Source organism: Anas platyrhynchos, chromosome 4 (genome assembly GCF_047663525.1).
Source record: "Anas platyrhynchos isolate ZD024472 breed Pekin duck chromosome 4, IASCAAS_PekinDuck_T2T, whole genome shotgun sequence".
NCBI lineage: Eukaryota > Metazoa > Chordata > Aves > Anseriformes > Anatidae > Anas > Anas platyrhynchos.
This window is the reverse complement of record NC_092590.1, coordinates 53,445,058-53,463,774: the sequence shown is the minus strand read 5'-3', so window position 1 is coordinate 53,463,774 and position 18,717 is coordinate 53,445,058. Positions and strand designations below refer to the sequence as shown.

Here is an 18,717-nt window from a genome sequence, read left to right as displayed (position 1 = left end):
AGAAATGCAAATTAAAGGCCTTTTCCATAATGCTCCATCTGGCTGGGACTTGGCACCCTGGATTTGAGATTTCAGCATTGCTCCCTCAGAGACCTCCATCTCCTGAGGCATCAGGTGCATACACAGGACCGAGATCCCACCATCTCTCTGGATGGTGTGCTACAACATCCAAATTCTTTAGGTAATCTGTGTACTGAAACTGAAGAATCAAGCACAAACCTCATTGCATCTTGCAACAAAGAGGTGTGATCATATGATTTACAGCTTAGAGCAGAGTATGTCACATTTTTGCCAAGATGTAGCCTTCCAAGATACCAGTGCAAAAGCATGTCACACAAGTGACTGGTAATTCCCCGCACTTCAGCTAAGAATTGTTTTAGCTCAGGGGTTTGGTTGTTTTTACCTGCCCCCAAAATAATAATAGACATATCCTAATTTATGTTAGGTGATAACAGATTTCTACCAAATTTGATATTAACCCCATTAATATGGACCCAGATTTGGAATAAAATAATCTAAGCCCCACCATTCCATTGATCATTATATCATGATCAATGAAACAACATGCAGTATTGCAAACAACTTTTGAAATATTTACTGTATTAAAAAGCAGAGAGATCTTACTTTAATTTTAAGCAATACATACTATTTTGCAGGTTTTTTTTTTCTTTAAAATGATCTTAACTGAAATTGGAAAAAACACATTCAGTATGAATTCTTCCTATGTAGAGAGTCCTAATGCAAGATGCCTTTTTTTGCTAGTCCTAGAGCAGAAAGTCCATTTTATCTGACATAAAGATAGGATAACTAAACAAACCTCCTTGCAGGCATGTGTAAAATGTGGTAATTAATGCTGCTTCCTTCCCTTGACAAGTGGATTCACAAGCAATTGACTGTGAATAATAAAATGAAGGATGGTGTTAGCATACTTTAAAATAAATCTATATGATCTATTGTTAAATACTATGGCAGATTCATGGAGCAAGATTGATGGTAAACTTCTGTGATAAAATGTATAGACGAAAAAGCTTCCTATCACAATAAATAAATAAATAAAATCCACTCACAGATCATTTCCTTTTATATTTAAGCTCAACTTCGATGGATACTGCTATTTACTACCACACGAGAATGCTGCACAAACATGAGTCAATCTAACCTCTTCAATATTTAACAAGGTTGGCACACTATAAACAGCTGCTCACATAATGTGGAAATCCTGAAACATTCTCTAAGCCTATATAAGCCTTGACTTGAGCCAAAAAATAAAGTACCGCATTGTTTTGTATGTATTGCCAGTTTTTCGACAAGCAAGCCAACTTTGCACTTCAATGAAGTCAGATTGCAAATTTAGCATGAACTGAAGTAGTCTGCAGCAGCTGAGCTGAGATTCATGGGAATGGGATCATCAGCACAGCAATACACAATACTGAACTGACAAACTTAGTCATCTTGTTACAGAACAAAGAGAGGTGGTAACAGCCACAGTACATCTTTCCTATGATAAGGCCAACCTAGAATCTGTAAAACAAACAAGAACACTATTTAGAAGTCACATGCCAAGTTCTAGGGGGAACACAGTAATGATAAAAGCAAATGCCAGGATATCACGCAATTTTATCCCATGATTGTATTTAAGAACATGAACACAAAGAACACTGAAAGCTGTGAGAAATTCTTGTCTTTGTACAGTACAGAGTTAGCTCCTTCATACATCTCAGCAGCATCTTCCTATATCCTATCTGTGTTCTACATAGCAGCTTTCAATTATTCCCTGCAGTTTTAAATTTGTTCATAATTTATACTATAGATACATCCTGTTGGGACTGTAGACCAAAATAAAGCAGGTCCTATTGGCCAGCCTAACACAGATTCAGTAGTACTTGACATTAAAATCATCTTCACAGGCCTCTGGCCACTAGGGGACACAGCCATCACCAACTGCTTATGAGCAGGTACACACTGAAACTAGGGCCATGCATTTGCAAGGTGATGCAGAGCTTCTATTCTAATCAGCCCCAGCACACTGTGGAAAACAGTTCAGCAGTCCTGGGGTTAGATACGTGGACACTTCAGTAGCTCTGCTCAGCCTCATCCTACTACAGACTCTCAGAGGAACATTATGCAAGGTCCCAGGGCTGCTTTTACACCATTTGTTTACTGAAACAGGGAGCTCAGCGGTGCATGCCAATGCATTTTCTAGATCCTTAGCACATCTTTGATGCAGGATTTCACTGAAATGGTATCTCTTTGGGACACAGACAGTACAATATTTAAAGCAGTATCTTCTACCTTCTCAAGGATAAATTCACAGTGGAATTAACAAGTGACATCATCACCATCCAGTACCAATCCTAAGTATCCGATGCCTAGAAGCAGCAGAGAGCTAACACTTCTGACATCCAGCAAGCAGCTGTCAAATCTGGGGAGAAACACCCTAGAGAGCAGATTTGAGATTACATGCCTTTAGAGTAGCAGCCATCAGACTCTGTCCAGAACTCTTGGCTCTGAGTTCTTTCCTGAGGCTAGATAGCTAAGTCACAGTATGAAAAGATACACACAAAAAGACTGTGTCCCTCTCTACAGTAGCCCTGCACCCAGGATGGGAACCTGTGTTTGGTGAAAGATGACAACTTCTGAAATCTGCCAGGACTGTGGCAGGGATATCAGCCCAGGTCTCCCACCTCTTAAGTGCTTACCCACCAGGCTACTGGATATCCCATGACAGGTGGTTCTCATTTCCTTCCTATAGATGTTGCACTCTGCACTCTTCAATCTCACCCTCCCATTGCACTGAAAGCCCAGACAAGCTGATCCAAGAATCAGTTCCTCCCACTCTCCCCAGCCCTATATAAATTATTTAACAGAACAGAAACAGCTTCAATCAGAGCTTAGCAAACATCCCATGCACTACCAAGTAGTATTCTGGTTACTAAAACAGTTCTCTGAGACAGAACAGGCAGGACACAAGCCTGCTCAGACTCCAGGATGAAGCACAGTAGGTATTTCTTCCACCTAAGATTCATGGCAAATGCTCTGGAAGCAACAAGACGGCTCTGTACATGTCTACCCAGGGAAATTTAGTAATTAAGTAAGGTGCCTAATCACCATTTTGGGCACTTAATGTCCTCAGACTAAAAAAATAAATAAATAGATGAATAGGGTACCATGATCAGAACAGTTTTAAAGTCACACAGAAGAGATTTATCAGAATAATCAAGCATAAAATGAAGAGGTATTACTATAATGGAATGAAAAGTGAACAGTAAACAAACATCTTTATGCCTCAATAGTGATCTTGCAAGACTAAGATTAGAATCTTTTGTGATAGCATTATTAAGCCTTCAATATGACACAGGTAAATTAATATATTGGAAGATCAGTGATCTGCTATACAAAAGCACGGGTTTCCAAAACTGAGGGATCTCTGTTAATTCATAGAAAAACTCATACAAAAAAATTGGAAGGCTTAAAGCAACTAAGAGTCTGGCATTACATACTGTTTATCTGCAATATGAATATTGTTTGTGTGGTAATTAAGTAATATTTTCCTATTAAACTCTACTACAGTGTTTTTTATCCTTTCCATTCCTTCCTAAGAAAACAGTCTGTTCTTTTGGGAGGACATTACATAGCCTGCCAAATTCACACCATTTGACATTTACCAGGGAAGTAGCATGTTGTCATCAGTGTAAATAATGCTGCTTGTCCCAATTCCCACTGAGTCACCATATTGCCATGCTGCTAGCAAATGCACAACTTGGAGGAGAAATCTACCATGTTTTACTATTATGTTGCAGAGCCAGTCAATCAAAATTTTACTGGAATAGTACTAGAGATTTTGTTTTGCCTTACAGAGCCCTGGAATATGATCAAGTAAAAGCTCCACCTGCCACAAAACACAATGAATTCCAATTTATAGCTTTAGCAATGCAAACAGCAACACAGATTGCTCAGGGAGAAAAAGCAAGGGGAGGTAAGCTACAACAGCCAGTCCACCATCCATGCTGCCGACTTTATGATCTGAATCATGCAAGAGAAGGAGAGGTAAGAAGATCCTACATCGCACAATTGCATATGCCTACAAGTGTGTGATGTGGAAGAAAAGCAAATTCAAAGTTAGAGAGACATAAGAAAACTACAAGGAGCTTTTTTTTTTTTTTTTTTAAAAAAAAGTGATGCCAAACAAGCCCATGCCAAATAAGCACATCCACCTGTATAGCAGTTAATAGCCATTAAGAGCTAAAAGCACACACATGTATATTGTCTTAAAGACTGTGTTTATATCATGACAAAAATGAAAGAACTGAAAACGGAGCTACAGAGAAAAAATTTACTAGGATAGGTTACGTGCTACCCAATTCTGGAGGTGCTCTGTAAAACATCTACAAAAGGAAGAACATGTGATTAGGAACCAAAGAACATTATTTTCTGTATCTTCAAGTTTTAGTGACCTTAAAACCTTACTTAAATTTGCTTCAGTACTTTGCTGAAAATGCCTTGAACAGTCCTCATAAACTTTCCCGAACTTCCCATTGTTTATTTCTTCTGACTCCAAATTTCCCAGAGTAAAAATAAAGTCAGCTAGAAATCTCACACAGCAGTGAAACTCAACTGCAATTTGGTGTCATTGGACTCCACAGTATTGAAAACTCATTGTGGAGGAGAAACAAAATTGAAGTTTAAATATACATACAGAAAATATTTTAAGCAGAAAATATGAAGAGGCTTGAGTTTACAGGCATCATGGGGAAACCTATTAACACCCTGAGATTTTGTATAATGCTGAACAAACCATCCCCCTGACACCATAAAGATCTATTCTGAGTTGGCGTTTCTGAAATACTACCACCTTCTTTTTTTTTTCCAAGTACTTATATTTATTTACACAAAATAAAAGAAGAAAAAATTAAGGAAGTTGGAATTAGGTCAATACAAGACTTTACTTACAGCTTAGAACTGATATTAGCACAAAACTAACTCTTATTATTAAAATAAACTTGTATTGTTTATTCAAATGATGAAACCTGAAGGAGTCTCGTCAGGGGACCAGCACAATGACAGAGAAAGGCACTTATGGTTTTTGTTTGTTTTAATTAAAACAGTGGGTCTTAGTATTTTCTAGAATAACAAGAGATTGACATTACTGAGCTATGCTTTAGTTTCCAAAATAAAAGCCTTATCCAAATTAAGTCTTCCAGTAACTACAGTAAACACTGTCGAGTCCTTGAGCATCAGACAAATAACAGCAGAGCATATCCCTCATATTCCCTTGCCTACAATTGTGGTAGTTCATTATAATACTTAGAGAAAATTGAAGAGTGAGCAATTACCATATTTCCAAGTAAGGTTTGGAGGAGGTAGCACTCCAGCAGGATTTCTTGTTTAGTTATAAATCAATTATAATCCTGCCTTTTGTGCAAAAAAAAAAAAAAAAAAAAAAAAAGTAAAAATTCCTCTTTCCATAAGAAAACTTCATTCCACAACTTTGAATTCCAACAGTTATGTTATTTTTATCAACACCCAGCTATTTTTTACCTTTGTTATAACTGAATTCTGTAATTCAATGGAGCTTACATCACATTTAAGTTGGATCAGAATCTAGCCCCAAACTTAAGACTACTTGGTGTAGTTTTAGTAATTACTCTGCTCAGTTAGCTAAGAGAAATGTTTTTTACTTCCACTGTCAATTTATTCCACAACTGAAATGTATACAAGGTAGAGCAGTATCAGGTTCTTGGAAAGAAATCAGAGCTTTTAATGTAACACTTTAATTTATGCTGTTTAGAAAGATATACCATGTAAAATATTAGGAAAAACATTTATAATTGTTGACCTCAAATTTATGTCCCAATCATTGTGTTGTTTGAGCATATATTTAGTTTTATATGTTGTCAGTAGTTCCAGTTCCTGGATAGGGCTACTTAAGTCTAACAAACAAAAAAGCAAAAGCAAAAAAAAAAAAAAACAAAAAACAACAACAACAAAAAATAAAACAACCAACAAAAAACACTTTTGTACCTGAGCATTACAGGTAGTAAAATGCTTTAAAGACCACTTTGTTGGGATACCTAAAAGGTAGAATAGATCCAAAGTTCCCACTAAATCACTGCAGCATTGTTCCAGGTAGCCACTCTCCTATCTTACAAATAGCATTTAGTATGTGTACATTATGAGTCTAAATCATTGACAGCAAAAGTGTTGAGTAATGGAGCTAAAGCAACAGAAAATTGTTGACATGTCAAATAAATTATTCACACAGCACAGTGGTACCCCTTCTTAAGGTCCTATCCTTCCATTTGCATGAACTCCAAACAGCTCTTGAGCCTGAAGTCCTTTATTAGGATCTGTGATTTAAAAGCCACCACCTTACAAAAAAGAAAAAAAGCTTATCTACTGAAATGCTGTTCCATCTCCACTATTAAGTCATGCATCCTCATGAGGAGGTCAATAAACAGAGCATCCCATTGTGGTCCAAGTACCCCATTTAGATGTGGCTGCTCCTCAAATAACTCCCTCTGCATATGTGAAAAATGGATTTAGTTGCACTTCTCTATTTGCTGGGAGAGGGGAAGCTATTATTCTATTAGCCCCACAGTAACAAGAAACATGACAGTGTCACTTGTAAACTTATCAGGTACACTATGGATGCTCCAGTTAGGACAGGAGTGTGCATCTATGCAAACTGAAGAGTTTAACCCCTGAGTTCCTCCATTAAATGCTAAATGGCTAACTCAAGACAGTGTGACACTTAACCAGCTTCAGAAAATGGGAAGAAAGTTCACGAATTACAATCTACTTGTTATCAAGCTTAACAAAATTATTCCATTCAAAAGGTTTGTTTGAGTCTGACCTGTTTTTTTCACGTTTCCCACTCTTGTAACAAACAGCTGAGGTTGAAGCTCATTCTAACAGTGTTTAGAAGCCTGTTTTTGAAGAATATTTTTCGGTAACATTCTTCATCTCCAAAATTGGATAGGTCTTTAAAAATAAACTTCATAAGAATACAGTGAAAAGGAAATAGTGCAGAAGCATAAAAATAGATTCAGGAGCCCAATAACAACCTATAAATCATTCATTTCCATCACATACTGACTTGCAACAACACTTCTGCTTTTACTAAAGAAAGGAGTTCAGAATGCTTCAGGACAGGTTTGTTCCTTCCAACCTGAAAGCAATTTAACTTGGTCCCAAGACAAGGAAATCACAGGAGACCATAGTGTAAGTCATCTTTCTTAGCTTAGACTTGAACACTATCTCACTGGGGTTGACAAAAGGGATGAAGGAGACTGTCCAAGTCCCTTGTGAACTCAAGGCAGGTCTCAAACAAGCTTGGGTCCTACTCATGTGATAACAACTGCAGATCTGCACTCCTCCTTATGGAAATATATTTGTTTGTATCAGAAAGATATATGCTACAAGAAGAAAAAGAGTTAAAATGGGGGAATAGATAAAAAATGAGTACAACGGCATGGCTAAAATGGTATCAGGTGATAGAGGAGCACACACTTCATCTGCAGGCACTACAAAAGTTGTCTGCTCCCTCCTACCTACACCAACCCAGTAAATTAGCTTCACACAAGGAATTTTGGTTGGATTTAAATGCTAGTCAGACTACTTAGCTAGTCTCCAAGATCCTTTTAGTGCTTAATGTAACTGATAAATTGACCAGTCATATTCACTGTGTGGATCAAAGAAGTCAATACAATTACACAAGAGACTAATTCCACAAAGCTTAATTTTATGAGTGGCAAATTTACCAGATCAGGCAAAGTCAGTTCAAACAAAAACCAATGACAACAACAACAAACTTTGAAAGCCTTTGCTTGAGCTCTGGCAACTGTGCTGCTAACAACAGAATTTCTAGCAGATTAGCAGCAACGTACAGCAAACTTTAAAAAACGTATTTTAACTGGGTAAAAAAATCTAAAACTACTGTTTAGCTGTGTAGTATTTTTTTATGTTAAGAAATAATACTTAGAGGTTATATGCTACAGACAATTGTCGTGCATTCTTTATGTACCACAGATTTGCAGTAAACCTGGGATTGTGTGATCTCTGGTAATACAGTGCTGATTAGACAGTATACATAGAGAAAAATCAGATTTATAAGAAGACATAAGAAGATTTGAGATTATCCTTTCAGACCTAGAACTAAAAATTTTAAGGAGAAGGGCTGTATTACATATCAGGTTGACATAACAGTCACATTTGCTTCTAGTGACCTTCTGTGCAGCAAGATACAAGAACAGAAATCCTCCTCTAGTCATTGAAGGGACTGCATGATAGCTAAGTCCTTTTAACATATCTGTGAGCTCTCCCTCCTGGAAGAGCAAAGAATCAAGTCTTAGCATAGGCATGACTCGAGAAAACATAACAGAAAAATAACAGTTCCAGACGTTATCATCATTGTCACTGTCACACATACAATATTAATGCATAACCCTTCAAAACAATAGATTGCTCCCCTGAGTGCTTTTAAGATCCCCAAACCTGTAAGCAGACTACCACATCTATCTCAGAGATAATAATTTAGCAACAGAATAGAACTCACATCTCAGTTTACCTAGTTTTAAATTTGGGTGAATCTGCATGTGGTCTATTTTTGCTGTTGTGAAGTCTTGTATGTTTGTTTTAAAATATTTTCTCCAAAACATTTGTGTAAATGTTGAAGTACAATACAAGACGGACACACAGCAATTCTGACCATGAATCAAAACCAATATTTTAAACCTCCATCTTTACTACCTGAGAAAACTACTATTTCTCCTTGTGTTTTAATCAGATCTTATAAATAAATCTAGTATTAAACTATTATGCAATTTATTTTCCTACAGACTCAAGTAAAACTTCACTGTCTCCAAAAGCAATATTTATTACCACTCCCGGAGTGCTCAAGATGCTATATTAAACGGCATGCTGTACCACCAAGAAGATTAACTAGATAAATTAATGTAGAAAGAGAACCACATGCTACTATAAGCATACTTTTTCTTGTTCCTGACTCTTACTAGCGGTGAACAGAGTGACGTATAATAAACTCTTCAGGAGCACATCCATCCTTTTAAGTAGAACTGGGAGCTAGCAGAACAACACAGCCAGAAGACTGAAAACAATAATGATGTATGGTAGGAGAGCAAAGAAGAGGAAGAAAAATGGAAGTGGGTGGACAGCAACTGAGGAGTGATATCAAATGGATTGGGTGGGAAGGCAAAAAGAGCAAACGAATAAGGAAGGAGACAAATGAGATGTGAAAAGAAGACAGAAGACAAAATTACCAAGAGTTAGTCTAAAACAGTAGCTCTTAAATCATGGCTCAGTCAAAGGAAATTACAAAGTCAGCCTGACAGGAAGAGTAAATTACGATGTTGCTGTCAGCGTCTTAAGTTCTCGGTGTTGTCAAGAGAGCTAGCCATGACTGAGAATTACTGGCCTACCATATGGCCAGTACAAGTGCTGTAATGACTTTGTTAGCCAAGTGTCTAATGAACAGGAGGAGGAATGCAGCAGCTAGTGAGGACAGAGAAACCAGCAAAGGGAGGAAAGGAGAATTACTCGTGAGCTCAGCTGGAAGCCAGATCAGGCCCTTATTAATTAGTCAGCACACTAAGATAACTACCACACAAGTCACACAATCCGACATGCTAAGATAGCTGAAAAGCATTCCGCTAAACAGAGCCCCAAAGCCTTTTCATTTAGGTGAGCTCCTATGCAAAAATACATAAGTTACATAAAAATAGCATCTATGGTGGACATGAAAGCTTCATCCAGCATTCTTCAAAAAATCCTGAAATTGTAGCTGATTAAGAACAAAATCTCTATATGCAATGAGAGGATAACAGCGATAGTGAGGGAAATTCTCTGAGGTACAACTGCAATGTTTTAGCATATTTTAATTTGTTAGAGACGTTATTCACAGAAGGGAATGTGCTGTCCAGATAACCTGTAATATCTTGGTCTGTATCATCCATCCAAGCAAAATCAATACATAAAGGGAAAGAAAGCTTCATAAAGATACCTGTCCCCTTTGACCCTCATCAAAACATGACTAAATATAGAAGAAATTGCAGATATGTACAGACACAACCTCTTCCTCTCCTCCAAGTTAATCCAATCTCCAAAAGTGAAAGTAAAAATTAAATAAACCTTAACGAGATTTTGCCATTGAATACGGTGGAGCACTAGTCTTCCATGATGTTGACTTATACTGCATGCAGGGGGAGAAAGTCATCTGCCAGACACTTATACACCACACTGAATCCAGAGTCAAGAATGAGGCAAATACTTTTTTATGACTGCTCTGTAGAGAGAGCTGCACACCTCCAGGGTGCTGTCCCTGAGGCAATCTGAAATAGAATCTGTTGTTTTATAGCCCTGAGCAGGAAATACAATTCTGTTGGGATGGGCCCAGATGGAGAAGACCTGCTGGGACACGTCAAGAACTTTGTTCACTGTCTCCTCTACTAGTGTTGGGAGGGTGCTCAGAGGGAGCCTGGGAGAAGGTTAAAGTCCTAGTTTTGCTGAGAAACACTACCAAAAAAAAAGGAAAATAATTTTATAAATTGAAATCATACCGTGACTGTCTCTTCTGTACTTTTTTCTCTTTGTATAGGAGCAACTGGAAATTCAAGGAGGGATTTTACTGTCTTCCTTTTGGCTCTTTCCATTTGAATATTAGTAAAATAGTTGACAGCAGCAAACTCGATAAGAGCAGAGAACACAAAGGCAAAGCAGACCGCTATGAACCAGTCCATGGCAGTAGCATAGGATACTTTTGGCAGTGAGTGTCTTGCACTGATGCTCAGTGTCGTCATTGTCAACACTGTGGTTATTCCTTCAAAGAAACAGAAAAAAATCACTGTTGAATCCAAGAAAACCAAAGAGAACAAAAACAGGCAAACAGCTTCAAACAAAGAATCTTAAAGCACTTAGGAATCATTTAAATTAATTCACATCTGCAAAACCCATTATCATGAACAAAAATGTAGTTACATTGTAAGATATTATAACAGAAGTAACTGCAGTGTTCCACTCATGATCTCAACAGTAAATGGAAGAAAATACATATCTATGTTCGGTTAAAAAATAGTATTATTTTTAATTATAGTAATATAGAGATTTTCACATTTAAATCAATACAGGAAACATGGTGTAAGATATGTATCTATGTTTTCTCAGCACTGCAAAATGATGTACCATGTAATTCTACTGCCATAAGCATGATACAGATGTTGCTGTCAGACAGTGCACCCTGTATTTGCTTAATAAAGCAGTTTTAAGAAACTCCAAGGTCCTGCACTCAGAGATTCACCTTCCGTAAAAATGAACTTCTGTGTAACACAGAAGAAATAATTCACAAGTGGAGCATCACAGAATCACAGAATTTCTAGGTTGGAAGAGACCTCAAGATCATCGAGTCCAACCTCTGAACTAACGCTAACAGTCCCCACTAAACCATATCCCTAAGCTCTACATCTAAACGTCTTTTAAAGACTTCCAGGGATGGTGACTCCACCACCTCCCTGGGCAGCCTGTTCCAGTGTCTAACAACCCTTTCAGTAAAGAAGTTCTTCCTAACGTCTAACCTAAAACTCCCCTGGCGCAACTTAAGCCCATTCCCCCTCGTCCTGTCACCAGTAAAGACAACCAGAGTAAAGACAACTCATTTCTCAGCTGGATTAAGAAAACAGGGCTGAATCTTTCTTTGCTACTTGTGAATACTGCATTAGATTTAAGTTACCGTAACTACCACATGCGTATGAATAGTAATTATACATGCACAGCAGTTAACCAGCATGGAAAGCCATGACTTTGTGACTTCAGTAGAACATCTACAGCTTACAAGCAGAAAATGTGGAAGCCTTAATTTCATATTTATTTTTTTCATTGTTTACAATTTCCATCAACAATTTATTTTCTAAATATTTGAATATAATTTATTTAATAGAGGAACACTGTGCTCCTCAGACTGCAACAAAAATATTTTTCCTGTAATGGTTTTAGAAAGCTAACGATTACCCTGTGTCTGGTCTTCTGATCCCACTTGCAATCAAGATGCCATTAAATCATGGCAAATTATTTTGGTGCTAAGGAAAACTATAATGTTCTGTGAACAACTCTGTTAATTAGCAAGCCATCACCTTATCTTTTAAACCCTTCTGCTACTACTCAACCGATGAAATTTAATTAGGATTTCATCTTCTGAAAGAGCAACTTCAATTAAAGTGTACATGCATGAACACTGAGCTCAAATATGACCACTTCATGATAATACTTCAAGTGAAAATACCAGCTATATACAACCAATGTTTTGTTTCTTTCATCCAAAATATTCCAAGAATAGTTAAAACATCAATAATTCTTTATCTTTCAAATATAAAATACCATGTAAAGAATGAACACTGCTCAAGTCCTACCATGATAACCACAAGGACAACTGAATGCAAATGTATATACATCTTTACTCTTACGAAAAGAAAACTTGTACCCATTTTAATTCAAAAGGAAATGCATATACTGAGAAAAATTCAAAATAATTAAGAGCCTGTTTTCCAACAGGATCTTCACACACCCTCTTTCCTAAATGGGCATATCCCATCTGGGGAACCTAATATGAAAAAGCTTCATATATATACTGCCACACAGAGAACAGGACACAATTAAAACAGTCTCTCCCATTAAAAAAAAAAAAAAAAAAAGACAAGAAAAGAGCAGCAGTTAGTTCATAAATGCATAAAGAATATCTCAGAGCAAACTCAGCAGGATAAAAAACACAGATGCGAGCTCACAAAACCTTCTTCAGTGGGAAGGTGTTGAAAAACACACCACTGAAAATGTTTAATGCTGAGAAAAAAATTATGGAAAGTTATTTTATCCTGGAAGAGGCACATCCCTGCTTACCCTATCCTTCCCAATTCTACTTTTGTTCTCTTTGAGCTAAAGATTATCTGAATTGTCTTTTTAAAAAGACAATTACTTAACAGATATAAGAACAGGATGAAGTGAACCAACTAGACAATGATTCACCAAATGTAAGGAGGAGAGGGCAGGCCATGACAGTGTTACACAGTTTACTGTCTCAGTCTTTATCAGTTTTTCCCCTATGAAACCATTCTGATGAAAGACTTGCAGTTATCTCTGCAACTGCCCTTGGATACATGCCATAGTTATTTATAGGGTGGCAAATTATGTTCTGGTAAATATATATATATATGCACATACACATGAACTGTAGTTATCCAGAGATAAGTACTTGCAAGCTTCTGATTAGAAATGCACATAGTTATACATGTATATAAATATATTTAAGAGTATTTTAATATAAAAAATAATTTTAAAAATCTGTTTGAGAAATAAAATTTCCTCTGTCTTTCCTCTAAGAAATACCAATCTTCCACAAATGGGTCTAAATCTCTGACTGCAGAAATCCCAATTTATGTACCTTATTAAGATTTATTTTACTATTACAGTTAAGAATTATGACAGCAGAGCATGAAGCCTTTATAAAAAGTGCAAATCACTGCTCCATGTGTAACTCCATATGCATAAACAGGTCTGGCTAATATGCAATAAGCAATGTAACGTTCTCACAGGGTTCTCTGGTTCATAGGAAAAGTAAATCTGTTAGTAAATTGGACCCACAACTGAAGAGGCAAATTCTACCTTCCTGAGAAGCTAATATTCATTGAAGTTCAAAACATACTGGGATGTCTCTATGACGATGTTGTGTTAGTGTCACAGCTGATGTGATTTTTCAGAAAACAGGTAGCAAACAGCCAGTAGTGGTTACATAACCAGTACACAACCATACTGGTTACATAGTAGTACATAAGTTACCCCATTTTAATGAAAACCCTTAACAAAAGCCTTAGATGAAAAAGCCTGTAAGTCTGGCAGTGAGAACAGAGAAAATGGTTTATAATGTCTAAATGGTGATGGGGAAAATACAGCATCCTTACTGAAATATGGGTCTTACAGCCATCCCTTTTGCTCCTGCATTACTGATTCTGACTGGTACAGATGAACTGGGGGTCATGACAGTTCTCCCAACTCAGCCATGCCTGTTCCTGTTCATTTGCAACACTGCTACCCAGCTTTTTTGGATTGTGGAGGTCTCAGGCTCTCACAAAAGAAACTGAAGGACATATGCTACAGCTCCTTGCCTACCTTATCACACCACTCAGTATTCACACACTGAAACTGGAAGCAGTGTGTGTCAGATGGTGGTAGTTGACCCAGACAAATGACTGAACACACATATGTGTGACTAGAATTCACTTGCACGTCTAATCCCACATCCAGTTCAGTGCTCCTCATACATCAGAATATTTCCATTTTGTTTTCTGCAATGCTGATATGACAGCAAGAGGTCACACACTATTTAAGAAAAAGTGTGCTGGAAGACAACTCCCAACGAGCTACCCCCATATGAGGGATGATCAGAAATAGCAGTTTACCACTAAGATAAACCATTCAGGTATACTACATCTCGTTTGTAAGCAAGAGACAAAGCATCCCTGTTTCCTATTCAAGCTACTTTCTGAGGGAGGAGCTTTTAAAAAGATTAGTGTTTACTGGATCCTATCTCCCAACCACGCACCGTTAACCTGTTAAACATTCAGAATATATTGTAAAACCAAGTCATTACATCTTTGTTCCACATGAAAAGCATCCATAGTGCATGATGTTCCTCATAGTGCATCTTTTCCATAGTAACAGACATCTTGACAGGCAGGAACTCCCTAGATTGTTCCTTGTCTGTCCTTCCTCCGTTAACTTTGCCAAGTTCTCTCTAATCATGCAGGAAAGACCTTTTGGCTAGCCTCTTCTAACAGTTCCTCTAGAAAGTCAGTACCATAGCAGATATTCTGGCTTCATTCTTATCTCTTGCCTGCAACATTTTTATCTTCTCTTAAGAATACCTTTACAAAACAGGGTCCCTTCTGGCATTTGTCAGAAAACTAAAAAAAAATACCCATACTTTAAGCCACCTGTTTTCAAAGCCATATTAGAGACTTAAGTGTAACTTAGTATATGTCCAAAATCTATTATTATTTGTTCTCAGCTTTATATATAGATATAATGACACATATTACATATTGCTCTATGATTTCTACATTTTCAATTGTCACATTTTGTCTATAAATACAGATTCTACCTTTACAGTTCGTGGCACTACTCCCTTCAAAAAGCACTACTGTTCAACATTACTGCAAAGACGTTTGAAGCAATATAGTTGTTTGCCTAATATAATGCTCAAGTTGAGAGCTACTGGAGATCTTACTAGCTTCACAGCTTGTTTTTCCTATAACTAATCATTAACTTTGTCTAATTTGTGATACCAAACAGTGTTCAGACTCTACTTACATGTCTGAATGAGCCAGCATGTAGAATAATTCTTATCACTCTTGCCAGCATCTATCTATAGCAAGGCTTTTTGTGGAACATTCTTTTCTTGATCAGTCCTGCTTTCAGCTATGCTATATTATAAAATCAAGACACTGCTCTATGAAGACTGCTTTTAAAATGTTTTTATCCTACTCCTTTGTTAGGAATCATACTTCCATTCAATTTCTTATGCTTTGTCTTCCTTAGAAGCTTTTTTATTTTTTCATTTTCAGTGTTCACTGCAGCATCACATTCAAACTCTATTTTGATGAGTTCAATTTTAATATCTTGCAATATTTTTTCCTTTTGAATTCATTTCCATAATGGCAATGGCAGACAGGAGAGAAGATCACTAAACGTGAAATTACAGTAACAGGATCTAAGCCTTGCTCATAGCAAGCTTCCACTGATGACACAGATATCTAGTTAGACATCTGCACATTTCACACATTACCAATCAAATTCTTTTAAAAGGATTTTAGAAAGCATGAGTTCAAGTAATTACACTACTGTTCACTGTAGGACAAAACTGCTCTGGATGCAGAGCAAGGACTTGACTAGATTAGCCTGGGCCAGGTCTTCCCAGATTGCTCCCCCATGGAGCTAGAATCCCCACCAACATACACACATTATTCTTCTGAATAAATATTCCAAGCTTCTTTTCCCATTCCAAGGTTTCACGTACTACAGTCTTCATATACTGATAGCAAAAATTCTTCTGAATTTACCTTACTCCCTTGCTTCTGCACTAATACAGTGGCAGTATACCCTGTACATTAAAAAGACCTATTCTAGAGAAAGTCATTAAAAGTGAAAAGCACAAATAGTTACCAAACACAGTTCTAGCTGGAACAGATTCCTTATTTATCCAAAATGAAACTTGAGAAAGGATGACGGTCATAATGCATGGGATATATGTCTGAATCATAAAATAACCCATTTTCCGTCTGAGGTGGAAGTAAACTGTCATAACAATATATTCACCTAAAAAAAAAAAAAAGAAAAAATATTTTTCTGACTGCACATAAAATTCATGTGTAGCAGAATAACTGTTTCAGACTATCAACTACGATGATTAAGATGATGATGATCACAACACTTAACATGTATAGAAAGATATCTGCCTTACAAAACAAGAACAAAGGTAAGTTTTAACCAAAAAATCCTAGAAACAACAGGTCCTTACAGTATCATTCTGAAGCTGCTTTCAAAAATACTGCATATACACAACTAACACTGGATCACTTTGCATAGCGTAAGTATGATTTAATTTTTTTTTTGGCATCTGCTGAAGAAAAGAGTTTCAAGACACAAGTTATCTACCTACCACAGTATCCAGAACATTGTGGTACCCATCTGCTAAATAAAACAATTATAACAATGTTGCATATAAAATGATATGGAAGCATCTCAGCTTTTTACTATATTTATACACCAGCATCACTGTGATAAAGAGACATGCAAAAATCATTAAAAATGGCTTTAGATAAAGTATCATTTTTAATATTAAAAAAAAATAGTTATAGTTTCAGCTTAAACTGAATAAATCATCTAAACAGAAGTACTACAGAAAAAGCATTTGGGGGACAGTAAGGAAACCGGGTCATTAACTCATAATAATCAATACACTAACAGGCCAATTTCTAGTGTACTTCAAAATGCTGTTTGATCTTACAAAAAACATCCTTAAAGCAATACATCACATATATTTGCTTTATTTGTTTCATTTTGACCATCTCACAACACCCAAACTTGCTGATGTTTAGAAAATGATTCCAATTTTTAAAAATATTTTGAGAATATGCTTGCTTTATCAGCAAACTGCTCATCAGTGATACTTCACTCATTTAGGATGCCTGTAGTTGCCATTTGCCTTATTTCTTACAGCACAAATCAGCAGAAGTATCTATTGTGACTAATGCATTTGTGCCTATCCTTATCTGACTAGAGGGTTTTTATGGTTTTAATAACCCATTCTGTATGCTCTACTTTTATCCCGAGCTGTTTGTACCACCAAACAAAGGAAGTCTTTTGCACATAATGTGGATACAGTGCTGAGAAATTACTTCCTCACCCAGGCATCCTCTTGACTCTTCAAACTGCATTTTAAGCAGTGATTAAATACTCATTTTGTCCCTTGGAGTAATGATCTCATTCCAGTTTTCTGAAAGACCTTCGCAATCTACGGTAATGAATCTGCAAATGTAAATCTGAAGGACAGAAACCTAGTTCAGATTTATGTTCTCAGCCCTCAATATATACCCTATGACATTCGGTAGAATATCTTACAGGAAAGAAAGAAAAAAAGCCTAGGGCAGTATTGCAGGGTTAGTTTTACCTCAAATTAACTCTTGCTGATGAGATTCCTACCTGTAATAGATTTAATGGTTTCACTGGATACCGTATGCCCAAGCAGGTCATACTGAACTAAACTGGAAGACTCCTCAGGAACTTCCACTGACTTCTCAGGTCCTTTTGTCCAGGTATAAATCATTTCACTCTTTGGATATGCATCTACAACACAGCACCAGTTTGCATAAATAGGAAACTTCTCACACCTTACCAGGACCCCAACCCAAACCTACTGAAATTGAACAGCAAGACTGACAGTAACAACTTTAGAAAATAACCTCCACGTGAAGTTGCCCCAAAAAACCACCCTCACATGAGAATAAATTGGAGCTAAAGTCATACGTCAAGTGTCACACATAAATTAATTTCACATTTGAATGTGAAGTCTGAACACTACACTTTCTGGATCAGCCCTTACTGAGTGTGTAAAGATTATCTTTAAGTTATTTTAGAAATTTCTACCTAAAAAATTATTATTAAAATATACGGTATCTAAAAAAAGAGTATGATAAAAAGGACACATTCTGGAGACTGGGTGCAAATTTATTTACAGGAAATATGATTATACTAAAGTCAAAAGTTTAAGGGTATTTTTTGCCAGAAACCAGAGGTCAGTAAAAGATTCAGTGTAGCCCAGAAATAAGAACTCCCAAAGAAACATTCTAACATTTAACACAAAAGACATAACTTAGGGCTAGCATTCAATCCCTACACAGCCCAAACTCCTGTTAAAATTAAATTAAACCAGTCTTGAATTTGAAATTGCTATATCTTATTTAAGGTTTCACTGAAGAGGACACCAGATTAGTGTGAAGCACAATTTCTGCTGACTGATGATTCTGCCTGAAGAAATATGCTGGTGGAAAAGTCCCTACTATTGAAATTCCCCTAGTACATATCTGACACCAAAGCCAATTCTAGAAGGACCAGGTTTCCAGTCTCACCATAACTGGAAAGAAAAGCCTTATCAGAGCAATA

General features: G+C 36.8%; 1 protein-coding gene across 7 annotated transcripts in view; it reads right to left on the bottom strand.

Moving 5' to 3' along the window:
* The window catches only part of GABRA4 (gamma-aminobutyric acid type A receptor subunit alpha4), a 48,165-nt gene that overhangs the window by 15,369 nt on the left and 14,079 nt on the right, over positions 1–18,717 (bottom strand). For all 7 annotated transcript variants that reach the window (XM_027457146.3, XM_027457144.3, XM_013107372.5 and 4 more), the window contains 3 exons: positions 17,758–17,901; positions 16,219–16,371; positions 10,575–10,834 (listed from right to left, as the gene is read on the bottom strand). In XM_027457146.3, coding sequence (XP_027312947.1) covers positions 10,575–10,834; positions 16,219–16,371; positions 17,758–17,901 — 557 coding nt within the window. The remainder of the gene's footprint in view (positions 1–10,574; positions 10,835–16,218; positions 16,372–17,757; positions 17,902–18,717) is intronic.